The sequence below is a fragment of the Miscanthus floridulus genome, chromosome 5, assembly GCF_019320115.1.
Source record: "Miscanthus floridulus cultivar M001 chromosome 5, ASM1932011v1, whole genome shotgun sequence".
Classification (NCBI taxonomy): domain Eukaryota; kingdom Viridiplantae; phylum Streptophyta; class Magnoliopsida; order Poales; family Poaceae; genus Miscanthus; species Miscanthus floridulus.
Genome location: NC_089584.1, coordinates 144,027,032 through 144,042,011, shown reverse-complemented (window position 1 = coordinate 144,042,011; position 14,980 = coordinate 144,027,032). Strand labels below are relative to the sequence as shown.

At 51.8% G+C, this 14,980-nt stretch overlaps 2 protein-coding genes across 2 annotated transcripts; both read right to left on the bottom strand.

Moving 5' to 3' along the window:
* Positions 1-4,792: 4,792 nt before the first annotated feature.
* LOC136453953 (NAC domain-containing protein 10-like) lies at positions 4,793-6,266 on the bottom strand. The gene is made up of 3 exons (XM_066454501.1): positions 5,819-6,266; positions 5,383-5,708; positions 4,793-5,281 (listed from the first exon to the last, which is right to left on the bottom strand). Exons 1-3 carry the CDS (start codon positions 6,042-6,044, stop codon positions 5,045-5,047), a joined length of 789 nt encoding a protein of 262 aa, XP_066310598.1. The 5' UTR covers positions 6,045-6,266; the 3' UTR covers positions 4,793-5,044.
* A 3,722-nt stretch (positions 6,267-9,988) lies between these two features.
* Positions 9,989-12,025, bottom strand: LOC136453952 (uncharacterized). Its single transcript, XM_066454500.1, has 3 exons — positions 11,570-12,025; positions 10,562-10,819; positions 9,989-10,399 (listed from the first exon to the last, which is right to left on the bottom strand). Exons 1-3 carry the CDS (start codon positions 11,951-11,953, stop codon positions 10,211-10,213), a joined length of 831 nt encoding a protein of 276 aa, XP_066310597.1. The 5' UTR covers positions 11,954-12,025; the 3' UTR covers positions 9,989-10,210.
* Between the last annotated feature and the right edge of the window lie 2,955 nt (positions 12,026-14,980).

The window sequence follows — 14,980 nt, the reverse complement described above, 5'->3', positions numbered from 1 at the left end:
TCAAAATCCAGAAGTGAATGGTTTTTTTTTTTAACCGACAGTGATGTCCAGATCTGGGCAATGTTCTGGAGTTTTCTAGGGCCTAGTGTACGGCGGATGAGTCATCACTCGTCAGACGAGAGAAGATGACGTGCTGGGAGGTTGTTAGCGAGCCAAGCAAGCCGCTGTACGTACAGTACCCGTACCCGCTGCGTCCTTGCTTGCTGTTGCTGAATGCTGAATGGCCTTACGGAACGAGGCAAGGCATCAACCAGGACCGACCCTGCCCATGATCCATGGACTTTTTGGGTGGATTGGCTTCGCTTAGGCCCAGTTTAGATGCAAATTTTTTTGGCAAAATACAACTGTAGTGGTTTTCGTTGTTATTTGGCAATTAGTGTTCAATTATAGTCTAATTAGGCTTAAAAGATTCGTCTCGTGGATTTCGTCTAAACTGTGTAATTAGTTTTATTTTTTTATTTATATTTAATGCTTCATGCATGCATCCAAAGATTTGATGTGACGGGGAATCTTGAAAATTTTGGTAAAATGAAGTGGAACTAAAAAGACCTTAGCTGGGCACGAAAGGGAAAGGACTGACCGGAGGACGGAGCCATGCCATGCATGGTTGACATTTGACGAGACGGGCGGAACGGGGTGACGCGAGCCGATGATGGGATGGACGGATTTGGTCTTGGGGAAGGGCGCAAGCAACCCATGCAGTGGCAGACCGCCTTCACCTTGGAAAAGAGAGCGGCCGGGGCGAGGTGGTGGCGTCTGGCAATGGACAATGGCGACCCCGGCCCCTGCTCTTGGTTCCTGCTGCTGTGGGACGACAGTGTGGGCGTGCCGTGAGCGACCACCCAAGATCTTTCGGTGGGGGGAGGGCCGCCGGGCGGGCAGCAGCGGCAGCGCACCGCACGGCGGCCGCGCGCACCGGTGACGCCGCCGTGAGGGTGGGTGAGGCGCCAAGCAACACCGGTCGGCGCGTCCTGGGGCAGCGTGCCAACCACATGCACCTCGTCCGCACCACGGCGCAGCACAGTGGCAGTGCCGTAGTACGCCTGTACTAGTTGATCCGCTGGCTAATCCTCGTTGGGTTCCAATCCCCTAATCAAGTGAGTAGTGTACATCAGGTTGCCTCGCTGCCAAATCACCAGTTCACCACCCCTGATCAACGCACGCACTGTGAGGATTTGCCAGTAGTTAGTTTTGTTTTCAAAATTGTGCATGGGCGTTGAACTTCCTGAATTTATACAAGAATTTTTTTAATCTATGCGTTGCTTTTTAAATTCAGGATGTTTACTCATGAACTTGTGTCATGAGTCCCGGTATTAGAGACTCGCGAGTTGATGGCTTGATGCTCCCGGACGGCCCCCTCCATGGGGCCATGGCACTGCTCGCTGCTGCCACCTGGTTCCGTCCAAGCGCAAGTCACCGTCGCGAGCAACACCATATGTCCATGTGCTCGCTTGGATGATCGTATACTAAAAAAAAAGTGTCCAGGATCGACAAACGAAGACAGGACAGGACACGCTCATAAGTGTTTGCTCACCTCACGATTGCGCCCCCGATTACTTCCTCCGACGCTAAATAGCTATCATTATTTGCTGTGTCATAAGTTTAACTGAATTAAAAAATACGTATAACATTTATACCTAATACTTTTTAATATATATTTAGTTAAAGTGGCTTCTTAGAAAATAAAAACGACAGTCATTTAGGACAGCCATTTCTCTCCTCACTCCTGGTCTCCTGTTCCTGCCGTGCCCATTGTTAACAGAAAATGAAAGGAAGCACACAGGCACGCGCACAAGGGGACACAACCATCTTTTGTTTAATGTCAATCTGGAACTGCTGACCCAAGACCATACTATTTGAATGTGCACGAATTTGGTAATGTATGACCTGACATGGCTAGATTTATCATGGTTCCAGCCTTGCAGGGTTAAACTCAACCCCCGGCAGATGCTCTGCTGCCATCCAATCACAGCTTGCGAAGCGAATGAAAGCTGGGCAATCCCGAGTAGGTATGGCTAATCACCAGCAGGAGTATCCGTCGCCCAGATTCTTCTTACACCTAATCATGGTAGTGGAACACACTAATGATGCCATCATCAAGCACTGAACTCATCATACAGACAATACAAATACATTTGTTTCCAGCACAAACCAGTGAAGGCTGGCCTACAACCTATACGTGGAGTATTTTAACAGTGCCGTGTGTTGCTTCCATCTTCCATCCATGGATGGTTACACACTTACACTTATACCAATCACTACTGACGAGGTGCAAGTAAATAAAAGATGCAAAATTTTCACCCGTCTCATTCAATATCTTTACCTCGCCGTTGTACACTTACTGTTGGCAGAGAGCCGTAACTCCGTGCTGCATGCATTCTGTTCATGTGTTGCCTCCGATCCACAGCTTGGCAACCTCGCAGATGCAGTCGTACTACTCAAGTGTGATGTCGAAGTTAACCCACCTCCACCCGCTGCACGCAAGAAACCGGCCGGGCAATCCGAGACGTTGGTTCTCCTCCCAAAATACAGTAGGAGGAGTGCCAACTGATGACCTGGCCAGAGTGACCAGTGACCACCGGCCATACGCGATGTGCTGCCGTCACCGGCGGCCGCACAATTGCGTGCGGGGCTCACCAACATGTTGCCATCCTCCCAGCAGGAGCAGGGGCAGGTCGTCTTGGATCGGTTCGCCCAGCAGGTCCAGCAGGAGCAGCCGAGCAGGACCAGGCGGTCACGGTGCACGGACACGGATGGCGTGGCCGTGGCGGCAGCCGGCAGGCACCGCGCTTGTTCCTCTTCGCAAGGCAGACTGCCTGTCCGTCCGTCCGTTCACGGTTCATCCAGCTGCTCCGGCGGCCAAAGGGCCAACCCGGCCTGTTGCTTGCGTCCGCCGCCTGCCATGCTTGTTCGTGCGTGCCACGCGACGCCGTGGCATACGTGTTCCGTCCGCGGCTGCTGCTGTACCCGCATGCATGGCCGCATTCAAACTGGGGAGCCGTGCAGAATCAATCCGTCCGTCCGTCGCTCCGTCCAGCGATTGATGGATGCCGATCTCTCTGCAGTGCAGTGCGATTGCCGCTGTCTCCTCGTCGCCGTCCCGCCCCGCCCGACGACGACGACCCCTGCATTCTTCTTGGGAAAAAGAAAAACCTGCTTCTTCTTGGTGTGATGGTGTCTGATGAGTCGACCTCCTGCTGCTGATCGAGCTGCCTTGAATTTTACCGGCAACCTCCTATGTCAGTGCTGTGCTGTGCAGCAGGCGGCGGCGGCATCTTGGCTGACGAACGGTGCTCTGCTCTCCCTGCTGTTACTGTCCAATCAGTCAGTACGGCCTTGACTCCGCCGCTTCCCCGATGCTGACCAGCTGTTAGCGACGGTTACTGTCATCTGCGTGCCTCCAAGATCCATGCCATGGCCCAACAACTCTACTCTGAGACCAGCCCAAGAAAGACAAGGAGCCCGCAAGTCAATCCGGGAGGTGTGTCGTCTCCCTTCATGTCGTGGCAACGAGTTCCTCCGATGCTCCTCCTCCTACATGGTGTTGCATTCAACAGAGACGGCGGTTTGTTTCTCCGAGCTGAGCTGTCAGGACTCAGGACCGAGGTTCCTTTTCAGTGAAGGAAACCTCCGATGATGATGCTATCTGCTAGCTAAACAGTTTTCAGTCGTTCAGATGCTGCTAACCAGCAGTGTTTTTCTCGTTTGACGCCAGCTGCTTACGTGCTAATCTAATGCAATTGGAGCCACAACTACCCGGCGGTGCAGAACGGTGGACCGGTGATCTCACCCGTGCGTCATGACCACCGCGGTTCTGAAAGCTACACTACACCACCATGGCGATCCTCTGCTCCTGACTCGCCGACCTAGCCGCCGCAGATGGAGCGGTAACGGAATCACGGCCCTGCAAAGAACGCATCCGCCTCCGGCTATTACTCAGGGACAGTGACAGTGCGTGAACAAGCAGCCGGCTCAGTGCGCCCGCGGGGTGAAATTCCCCCAGATCTTTCGTCACGTTGGAACGGATTATTCGCTGGGATTTGATTCAAAGCGAGGCGAGGCGAGATGCTTCCTCGCCTCGCACGAACGTCTGTTGGACCAGAGAGATGAGGAGGCGCCCAGACAGATTGCACCAAGATTTGTTCCTTCTTCGTCTTCCTCCTGCTGGCAGCAGCAGCAGCAGGTTCGGAGGTTCCTTATTCCTGTGGGAAAGAAAGGCCCCTGAAGAAGAAAGGCATCTCTGCTCTACGCCCTCTTGGCAGCAATGAGTGAAGAGTATCAGGAACCTCGAACCTTATCGTCGCCTCCCTTTTCTGCATCCTCCTAAGTGCACTGCCCTTTCTGGGCTACCTTTCTCATCCTCTGGCCTCTGCTCACTGCTCAGCTCAAGCTCAAGCTCAAGCTCAAGCTCAACCTCCCTCGGATCAGCTTTTATTCTGCGACCCTTTTCTGTGCTTTTATTCTGTGTTGTATACATGCCCTGTCCTGCTGTTCCTTGCACTCAGTTGCCCTGTTCGCTTGAAGCTATTCAGATTGTTGGGGGGCATCGGTTCCTTGTGGACCTTGACTTGCTTTAGCTTCCTATTTCTGCTTGGTTTGGTTTTATCACTGCCAGTTGGCACAGTCGCTTGTTTTGGTGTCGTCTCACAACAACAGCAAGAAATCGAAACGGGGAAGCAAAATGCATCACAGTACAGTACAGAGGCTGAGCGAACGAGTGAGCGAGATTGTTTTGCTTCTCAAAACAAGACAAGATGAGCTACTATTGTGAAAGAACATTAGACACAGGAAATGGTGATCAATTGCGGAAAGGGAACTGATTAATTTCTCGCTAATTAACACTCTGGATGGATTGGATTCGCGACGAGCTCCAACAACAACATAGCACCAAAGCGCTTAGCTTTTTTTTGTTGTTGTTGGTTTGTTGGAGCTCGATCTTCTTGTCTCCCTATCGATTGCTACTAGGTACTGATGAGGATTCTACGGCAATTAGAACATGGCGCCGCGATTTGATCCACGGGCTAGCCAACTCTTCTACTCAGTCTCAATTAGAGGAGGCGACGCTGCAGCTGCTGCTGCTCCCTTCATCGCCGTCATCCTCTCCCTGGTCGACGGTCTCGGAGGCGTCGGTGACGCACGACGACGGGGACGACGGGCTCTCCGCCGCCGCGTGCTCTTCTTCGCCGGCACCAAGGCGGGCGCGGTAGGCCGGCCTGGCCCTCCTGAAAATGCGGCAGACCACCCAGTCGGCCGCCGCGCCACCACCGGCATGGGAGCTCACCTGAATTACAGATTCAGGTACATGAAATAGCAAGTTAGCCGCCGTACGTCGTTGCGATGCACGAACTACGGTAAGCCAACCAGGATTGGCGCGCGACATACATTAGTGGGTGGAGGCGCGATGGCGATGGCGACGTTGACGCCGGCGGCGCAGCCGTGGAGGTGGATGCCGGCGGGGAGGAGGCGGTACTCGTGCATGGCCCAGTCGGTGCGGGCGCCGGCGCCGGCGCGGCCGCGGCGTGGGCAGAAGACGAGCGTCCGCTTCGTGCCGACGGGGCGCTTGCAGCGCGGCGAGACGACGAGGGTCTCCTTCCCGGACGGCCTCCAGACGCCGGTGCCGGCCGTCCTGGCCGCGCCACCGCCCTTGCGCCAGCACCGCGTCGCCGGGCGGTGGAAGAAGAAGCGCTCCCCGTCGGCGTCGGCTGCCCCTGCAGTTTCGTTCGTTGGATCGCGCGTACTCGTAGTCAGGTAAGGGGCGCGAATGGAAGTGGACGAGCGGCAATGCGGGGGGAGGGAGATGGAGAGGCACGCGCGATACCTGGTGCGGCAGCGGGGAGGAGGTCCCACGGGTGGAGGCGCGCGAGGTCGGCGTCGGGGATGACGCCGGCGGGGAGCGGACATGCGAGCGCCTTGCGGCGAAGGTAGTGCAGCAGCAGCTCCTCGTCGGTGGGGCGGAAGCGGAAGCCGATGGGCAGGCCCGCGACGGGCGTGCCGGGGCCCCGCTGCTGCTGCTGCAGGCGCCACGCGCCGGGCCGGCCATCCATCGCCGACCGACGGGATCGAAGCAGGATTGGATTTTTTTTTGTTTTTTTGATTTGTGTCGGTGGCTTGCGCGATCTCCTGGCAGATCGATGTCAGACAGTAGACGGCATCGGCGACCTGATTTTTGGCGTGGTGGGATGGGGGATGAGGAAGAAGATGGACGGGATCCGTCGTCTCGGCGTCCCTCGTCGTCGTGGGGAGGTGCGGAAAAGAGGGGGCCGTCGGCTCCGCCGTTTTATAGGGTAGCGGCGGTAGCGTGAACCGGACTCAACCCCGTCCAAAGTCCAAACACAACTGCCCTCCCCGTGCCGTCTCTTCCTATTCAGCTTTCTTTTTTTTTTCTCTTTTTGAGCCTCTCGGGTCACAACGGGTGTTTAGAACCGACCTCTAAAATTTGAGGAGGTGCCATATGAGGGTGTAGTATGAGTGTTTGATACTAATAAAAAAAATAAATTATAGAATTTGTTAGTATTTCACGAGATGAATTTATTAAATCTAATTAATCCGTTATTAGCATGTGTTTACTGTAGCACTACACTGTCAAATCATGGACTAATTAAACTTAAAAGATTCGTCTCACAAATTAGTCGCAAACTGTGCAATTAGTTTCATAATTAGTTTATATTTAATACTCTATGCATATGTCTAAACATCTAATGAGACAGCGACTAAATTTTAGAAGGAGAAACAAACACCCACCTAGTCCTGCTCAATGGGATGGGAGCATCGGCGGCCATGACTGCGATGCAACCCGGTGAATAATTTGTACTTAAGCTTGCATTTGCAGAGATTGAGAGATGAGTGCACTATAAACCGGCAGTAATTTTAGTTTCTACTACTGTATTAGTACTACCATTGCCTGTTTCCTTCTACCTTCAACTGAAAATGAAAGAGCAATGGCCATGAGCAACAAGCCAACAAGGCAAGGCATTCTCACGAGTCACGTCTCGTGTCTCCCGGTGGTTGAGTTCAGTGCCCTCTCGGTTTCCCGCCGCCTGCCTTGTCCGCCCTGACGAAATTCCTTCTCCTCGAGTCGTGGGTCTCTCTTCCACGCCATGGCCACCCGCCACCGCCCTCCTCACGACCTCACCTCACCTGACGCGTCGCCTACCAACATTGCCACCGCCTGTTTAGCCCAGTCGGTTTCATGCATATTAAATAGGACGTTACATGAGTAGAATTAGAGCTTTTGCATGTATCGAGCAGAAAACAGAAGGAAAACGTTTCACGGTGACGAAACGTCGTTTCCAAAACCTTGGAAACCGCACGAAACCCCCATTGAGGGCTTTCCGACGTTTCATCCACCAGGCGCTGCTCAGTCGCGGGCTCCGTCGCGAGGCCGCCGGGCGCTGCTCCGGATCCGTCGCGAGGCCGCCGCGCGCTGCTGGAGGGGAAGGCGGCGAGGGAGGCCGCGGATCAGGGCGCGTACCTGCGGGGGAATGGACGAGCGGCGCCCTCAGATCGGGAGATCCGTGGCGGCGAGAGCTCGGTCACCGGCGGCGAGCTCCGTCCCCCGCCCCCTGCTGTTCGTAGTGCTCGGTCTCCGGACGAGCGGACCGATGATGGCGTCGAGCACCTCTGGTGCTTATTGGCGCGAGGTCGAGCGCTCCTAGCAGCCGTGTGCATGGGTCGAGTGCCGCGGCCAGGACACCGGTGCTCGTCGCGGCCCTTCCTCTCAGCGCGTGCAGACCCGTGCTTTCTCTCCTCTTGCTCTGTTCTTTTCGTTCGCTGTTCTTCCAGGTTTTTTTTCTTGCTCTTGCTCTGTTTTTTTTTTTTTTTGCCAATTAAGCATTATACACCGAGAGAGACTTGTTTCATCTTAAATTTTACATCTTGAAAACCGGGAAGCGAGACCTCCCACCGAGACTACCTTAGCACGCCGCCTACAAAAGGGAGCCCAAAAGCTACCGACGACGTCTCTCGTGCAGCTGCGCTACAGGCAGGCAGACGGACAGAGAGGCGCCGCGCCCGCACGCTAGTAAAAGTCGTCGCCTTTGTCCTCTTTCTCTCCCGCTGGCGATGACCGACCGCCGTGCGGTGCCAAAGCCAAGGCCAAGCGGTATGAACAGCGTGGCGTGCGTGCGTGCGCGTCCGCCGTGGAATGTCAGCGCGTTTGGCCTGCAGCTGCAGCTTCGTTCACCGACCACCGCCGTGGTCGGCGTATCGGGCGTCGTCAGAAGAAAGCCACCCACGGGTGGTCTTGCCTTGCTCGACCTCGACTCGATCGTCAGGGTAAGGACGGAAACGCCATGAACAGCGGCGGTTTTTGCTTTGCCAGTGAGTCGTGAGTCGTCAGTCAATGTGGCATGCCACGCGGCGCAATGCAGGGTGCAGCGCGAGGCATCGGGCGCGTTGGGGCAAGGCAACGCCTTTTTGCAGTTGGCAGTGCCTTTCGGAGCCAGCCAGCCCAGGCAGGCAGGCGACCGCACGCGTACGTTCGCCTTTTTTTGGCTTTGGCCTTTGGCATTTGCAGGTGCAGCGAGACAGACGAGGAGGACGGCAGCAAGGGAAGCGAGGGCAGGAGGGTGGCCGTGCCCTGCGCGACGGGCACCACGTGGCGTGCACGGACGACGTGACTGACGCCGGCACGTCCTGGGCCAGACGATTCTCGGCCCGGCCCTGCCCTGCCCGGCAAGCGCTCAGCGCTCACGGACGGACGCCCGCCCCATCACTAGTGCCATTACGTGCACCGCACTGCGCACTGGCCCGTGGGCGGTGGCCGCTGCGTGCGTCCATCCCCATTGACTGCGAGCGCGGTCGCGGATCCTCTCCTGTCAAAGACTCAAGACCACGGTGCCGTCCCCGCAAGTGCCACCCCGCCGACCCGACAGGGGCCACGGCGCACGTCGCCGGCGGTGGCACTCCGCTGGATGGGCAATGCGGTGGGCCGGTGGCGGAAGCTACAGAGCAGGGGCACCGGACCGGACGCCGCGGTTTGCTCGGCTTGCACGCAGAGCACCGAGCACGTCTTGTTGCCTCCTCCAACCTCACCCTGCACCTGCTCGGGTCCGGGTGGTTGGTTGCTGGCACGGAAGGAAGAGGGACGACGTGCCACCCGTCTGTCTCGGTGCCGTGGCAGCCCTGTCTTTGCCTTGCTGTGGCTTTCGTGGATCGCAGGGAATGCCAACTCCAGCGAGCCTTGTCTTACAGAAAGGATATTGCGTGCAGTACTACAACGAGTTTGGTGCGTCGCTCACGTCCGCTTTCAGTCCTGGAGTGGGGGGAAAAACATAAGAGAGCTCCAAAGCTAGCTTACTTTCCACTTGGGAAGGAGACAAATGTTTTGGGGTGTTTTCTGTCCCCTAACCTGAAATAAGTTTAGTGTACCACCGAGCACGGGCACGGCAACTTTTCGGCCTTGGATTGGATCAAGACGAGAGCTACTGGCCGGCCCAGCCGAAGCCTGTTGGGCCCGGATGCGCACCAAGGCCCTTTTTCCCACCACGACGTGTTGGGTTTCAATCATGCTTCCTGGCCTACGGAAAGCGCCTGGGCCCTACTTCCATACTGGGCCGACATGAGTGTTACTCCGCTTGTTAGTATGGTAATGGTACTCCTGGTCCAGGTTGGGTCTGCAAAAACAAAGAGAGAGAAAAGGAACTCTGATACTGATATCGTTGTCATCTTGATACGGCAGTTTAGGGATCCATGAGCAGCGCAATGATTGGGAAAAACTCTCGGTTTAGAATTAGGGCGAGGAAGGATCCGAGCGGCTGCCAAAAGCTTTTCGGGAAAGCGAGACGGCACGAGATGCGCCGGCCGGCGGCCGCAGCGGTCCAACCGGATCACCGCTTTTCAACGTGGGTTTACATTTCACACCCTATGCTCCATGAATGATTGCCTTCTTGCTCCAAAATCTCCTGTCTGCATTATTTGGAGGACAAGTAGTCCCCTTCGGCCACACTAACTAACCCCAATCAAACACGCTTTCTGCAGTCACAGATAGTTGACACAAAACCCATTTTATATAGAATCAAGATTAACAAAAAACATTCAGCAATAACTCTCTTGTTCCTCACTTTACAGGCAAGCATGGTGTTCAATTACAAGCACAACTGCTCGTGCACTCAACTGTACGCTGACAAAACCTAGGCTTCTAAGGGTAGTCAAGTAGACAAGTACCTTGATGGCACTCTGATACCAAGGAAGTAAGGAACAAACATATTCATCAGTTGAAAGCTCCAGAAACTGCATAGATGAAGTCCAAGAAACCAGTCCCCTTGAGAAGGCCCTTGCCAGTTAAAAGCTCAAAATCTATCAACAAGAGAAAGCCAATTATAGCGGCTTTTCCATTGATCAGTTCATTCTCGCTGGTGAAACCGAAACCTCCGACATCCTCGTCGACTATCATTCTCACCTGAAAACATAAAGGAATATAAGTTGGATCCAGATGTTCAGGGAAATTCTCATTTCACTGAAAATGTAGACTGAAGTTAATTAGAAAAGAAGGAATCATATCGAACAGGAAAAAAACATGTCTGAAGGTGGCTAGCAGAGTAAGTGAGGAAAAATCTGATACCTCTTCCACATTGACATCCGATGCAGTAACGCCAGGTTGAGCTTTCCCGCTGAATATAATCTCCGCTGATCCTACACTATCAGACCCACTGATGCTGATGTATATGTTTTCTTCATCTGTTTTCACACGGTAAGTGAATAGTTTCCTCAAAGCCGGTGTAAGAGCCCTTAGGACAGGGTTTTTGGGATACCATTCTTTTATTTCCCCAGTGCGAAGGTCAAATGTACTTTCTGTTGATGGGCAAACAATGCACCCATCCTGAAACACCAAAAAAAGAAAATGCAAGGTCACATCTTTGTGAAGGAAAGCAAAATTATCTCATCTAAGTAATACACAAGAAAGGTATTACTCCATACCCATGACCCTTCAGACATGTTAGCAGTAAATTAAGGATTGAGTGTTTTTTTTTACTCTTTTGCCCAAAACTTTTAAGAATGTTCGATGGCAGGGTTTTAAAGTTGAAAAGCCTCATGTAGCTGAACGATAGACTACCACGAACATTTCAGTTTTGTAAAATGTACACAGACAGAAGCCATATGCGACAGTGCTATAGGCAAACTCATTTGCTTGTGAAACCAATAAAGCTTTATTGAGCATTTCTAAACGTCACGTTTGTTTTAATCAATCATAAACAAGAGTAATTTCATTAGTTCATGAAGCGGGTAAAGATATCCGCGTAGTCAGATACATTTTCTCCAAACTTGGTTCAGACAAAACAGGCATAAAGTTGATACCTGCTCACACCAAGTACACAAGTTAGAAGTAACATTTAACTTGTTTTGAAACTCTAGAACCAACTAGGGAAGTTTATTAATAGGGAATTTGTAGATTGTTTCAAAACAAAGGCACTTCGACGGGTTTGGTTGTCGATCGTTTTCTGTTTGCATACTTTTTCATACGGTTAGAACAGGTAACGCCTGTGTCACTCGCGGGCACGAAAAAGATAGTAGTCAGCTGCGCTGCGCGCAGCGCAGGCCGGCATTGGCGTGAGCTCAAGTCGAGACGCACCTGCGTGAGCTTGGCGTTGAGGAGGCCCTCGGTGTAGGCGCCCTCCGCTGGCGACCGGTTCTCGATGGCGAAGACCTGGTCCTTGTACCAGAGCAGCAGGATCTCCTCCCCGTCCTGCACGATCACGCGGCGTTCCCCGCGCGGCAGCGCGGCGAGCGGCACCACCGGCACCCACGATGCGCCCCCGCCACCTCCCGCGCCCTCCGCCGCCGGTGTGGACGGCTCGGCCCCGGACACCTCGGCGGCGCGGCAGGCGAACCTGGAGCTGGAGTGGCGGCAGTGCCCCGCCGCGGCGCGGAGCGTGGCGCGCCGGCAGTGGGCGGGGCTTCGGCGGTGGAGGAAGGAGGAGGACGCGGCGGCGGTGGCTGTGGTGACGGCCGCCATAGGGACGGGAGGGGAGTGGGGGCGAGGCGAGCGAGAGAGGGGTGGGTTTGAGGAGGAGGACTGGAGGAAGGGGACGGGGTGGTGGTGGTGCGTGGTGGAGCGTCCATGGCCACAGGTTGGCGATAAAGCGACAAGGCCGGGCGTGGGGAAGAGAAGCGGACACATTTATAGGTTCCCGTCCAGTGAACTCCTTTGAGATCCGAAGATACACAACACGACGAAACCTGTCATCCATTCTTGTCCTCCAGCGAGCTGCCACTTGCCACTCGAGCTCGATGAACGGAGCCGGGCGGATCCACCGTTGGAGCTCGCCCCCGCCGGCTACCACCACCAAGCCACGTGCTCCCCGTCTTGCCGCATCTCACCCCAACTGGCAACTGCAGCTGCAGTGCGGCAGGCCGGCAGCTTTCGATTTTGGCGGCGGTGCAACGCGGCGGCTCGCCCCCGCATCGCAGCAGCCCGGCTCCGCCGCCACCGCGCCGCAACCGCCGACACGCCAGCCGCCGCGTTGCGCCACTGCGGTTGAACAGAGGAAGGCACCGGTTCGTGACTCATGGTCACGGCCTCACAGAGTCAAAAGAGGCCACAAGGCTTTTGGATACGAGATGGGCATTATAGTCTTTTTCTCTCCATTCTTTTTTTCTAATTTATTTTGATACATTACCGATAACCAATAGTTAAAAAAAAATCAGTAAATCAATAAGTTTTTCAAGTGGCTAAAAAAATCTTGGGAGCACTCTGTTGGGTTTATTCAACAGTTTTTAATGTCTCTGTCTTAAAGTATAGAATACAATTTTAAATCACGAATAATTTTTAAATCATCATAAGTCCTAGCTACTTTTATGTTTTCTTTCTCTTTTGTATATTTTTATCAGGAACTCTGTCATATTCTTTATTCTTCCCCCATGTCATTCTACTTTCAGATTGACCGATGGATACATTGCGCGTATATATCCGCACGATTAGGTCTAGTTCCTAAGTATAGAAAGATTAGAAGTTGAGAAAGTTGTTGGGGAGCAGTTTTGGAAACTAGACTCAAACACCATGTTCGCTTGCTCGTAAACGATCATAAATTTCCAGCCGGGAATAATGTTTTCTCTCACACCAAACCAGCCAGCAGTAAATAATCCACGATACGATACAGCCTCCCGAACAGGCTGAAAGTGGGTTTTGGAAACTCTTGGATATACTCTTATTTATCACTAGGGCACACCTTCCACAAGCAGGGGTAGACATGAGACTAACGTTCAAAAAACAAAGGCAAATCTGTATTTAAAAAAAAAATAGAGACAAACATGTAGTTAGAGTTAAAAACGAGAACAATATCGCAATTGTCTCTAGATATAAACAAAACATCTCTAGCAGATCTTTCCTATCTTGACTTCGGGTTTAAGAGCTCCGGTGCCTTCTTCTCGCTGACAAATTTCTTCTTAGCCTCATATCCTCTCCCTAAAATCACCCCATCCTCTAAAGAAAACTAGGGTTTGAGCAAATTACTAGCCATGCCAACGAAAAAAATTGAGTTGTTTCGAGCCAAATATCACTATTGGGATCACACAAGCTGGTCCAGCTCATCATTTCCTTGTATATATAAATAAACATAAATAGCCATTATGGGCTTCCTAGGCCCTTTTTTGTTTAGGTCATAAAACAAAAGCGTTAAACATGCCCTAATGCAAGTATGGGTTGCTATTGGGCCAAGCCATTGTAGACTTGCTCACCCCTTCCAGTTTTGTTTGGCAGAGCTCCAACTCCAGTAAATATATATGGATTTCTTAGCTATGTATTTGTAGCTCCAGCAAATCTTGAATCTGAGTTGAAGTATGCCAAAAAGCATTTTTATGAATCATTTTGTTTATAGTTTTGATAAAATATAAATATTTAAACTATTCTAATTTAGTTTACAAAATATGGGCCCAACATCGATATTTGAATTAAAACTATGCCAAACAGACATGACCTGGTAGAGAGTTGCTCTCCAATCACCCTAAAGATGGGAATAAGGCTCTTCGAATAAGTTGTTACTTGGAGGTGAGAGAAGTGTTGGCTAGTTTTGAACAAGCTTGTATTTTGTCATGTGCAAACGGTAATACTCAAATAGTCAAATTGCACCGGTAAGAGAAGTGCCGGGCATTGCCCATTGAAAATACTATATTTTGAAGTTGGTGCTCTGTGATGTGTGTTTAGTGCCCCTCAAAAAAGTTCTGGTTCCCAATCGTATCAACATTTTTTCTGACCAATGCTTTATTTCTGAATTTTGTTGTTGTTTCTTTGTTGAACCTTCCTGATTTTGATTTTATATAATTTTTAAAGATGAAAAGTAGTTAAGACAAAAGTATTTTGATAAATTGTTCAATGGTGAGAACGAGAACATCATCGTTCAGCTGGATGACTCGTTTGATGATACTAATAGACGCTTTGTGCGGAGGATTCAAGAATTAGAGGTCAGAGAAGCCTTAAAAAGGATGAAAGAGGGCAAAGCGATGGGCCCTGATGGTATCCCAGTCAAGGTGTGGAAATGTCTTAGGGATATAGCTATAGTGTGGCTAACCAAGATGTTCAACAATATCTTTCAATCAAATAAGATGCCTGAGGAGTGGAAAAGAAGCATATTGGTACCAATCTATAGGAACAAGGGAGATATCAAAGTTGTACTAATTATTGAGAAATTAAGTTGGTGAGCCACACTATGAAGCTATGGGAGAGAGTCATCGAGCAGCAACTGCGAGAAACGACACATATATCAACAAACCAATTTAGTTTCATGCCCGAAAAGCCAACCACAGAAGCAATCTTTTTAATAAGACAGGTTATGGAGTGGTTTAGAGAGCAGAAGAAGGACCTCCACATGGTTTTCATTGATTTGGAGAAGGCTTATGATAAGATAATCTTTTGACATGGTTATGTGGTGGGCTTTGGACAAACATAAAGTCCCATTAAAGTACCTGCCCTCATCAAAGACATGTACAACAATGTTGTGACTAGTGTTCGAACAAACGATGGTAACACATATTACTTTTCGATTAA

What these genes read in the sequence shown, in the direction of transcription:
- LOC136453953 (XM_066454501.1), bottom strand. Translation starts at nt 6,044, where the DNA reads ATGGATGGCCGGCCCGGCGCGTGGCGCCTGCAGCAGCAGCAGCGGGGC. An exon ending in CCTCCCCGCTGCCGCACCAG is followed by an intron (nt 5,709 to 5,818) that starts GTATCGCGCGTG and finishes ACGAAACTGCAG; the next exon opens with GGGCAGCCGACGCCGACGGG. An exon ending in TCGCGCCTCCACCCACTAAT is followed by an intron (nt 5,282 to 5,382) that starts GTATGTCGCGCG and finishes TCTGTAATTCAG; the next exon opens with GTGAGCTCCCATGCCGGTGG.
- LOC136453952 (XM_066454500.1), bottom strand. Translation starts at nt 11,953, where the DNA reads ATGGCGGCCGTCACCACAGCCACCGCCGCCGCGTCCTCCTCCTTCCTC. An exon ending in TCAACGCCAAGCTCACGCAG is followed by an intron (nt 10,820 to 11,569) that starts GTGCGTCTCGAC and finishes TTGGTGTTTCAG; the next exon opens with GATGGGTGCATTGTTTGCCC. An exon ending in CGGATGTCAATGTGGAAGAG is followed by an intron (nt 10,400 to 10,561) that starts GTATCAGATTTT and finishes TTATGTTTTCAG; the next exon opens with GTGAGAATGATAGTCGACGA.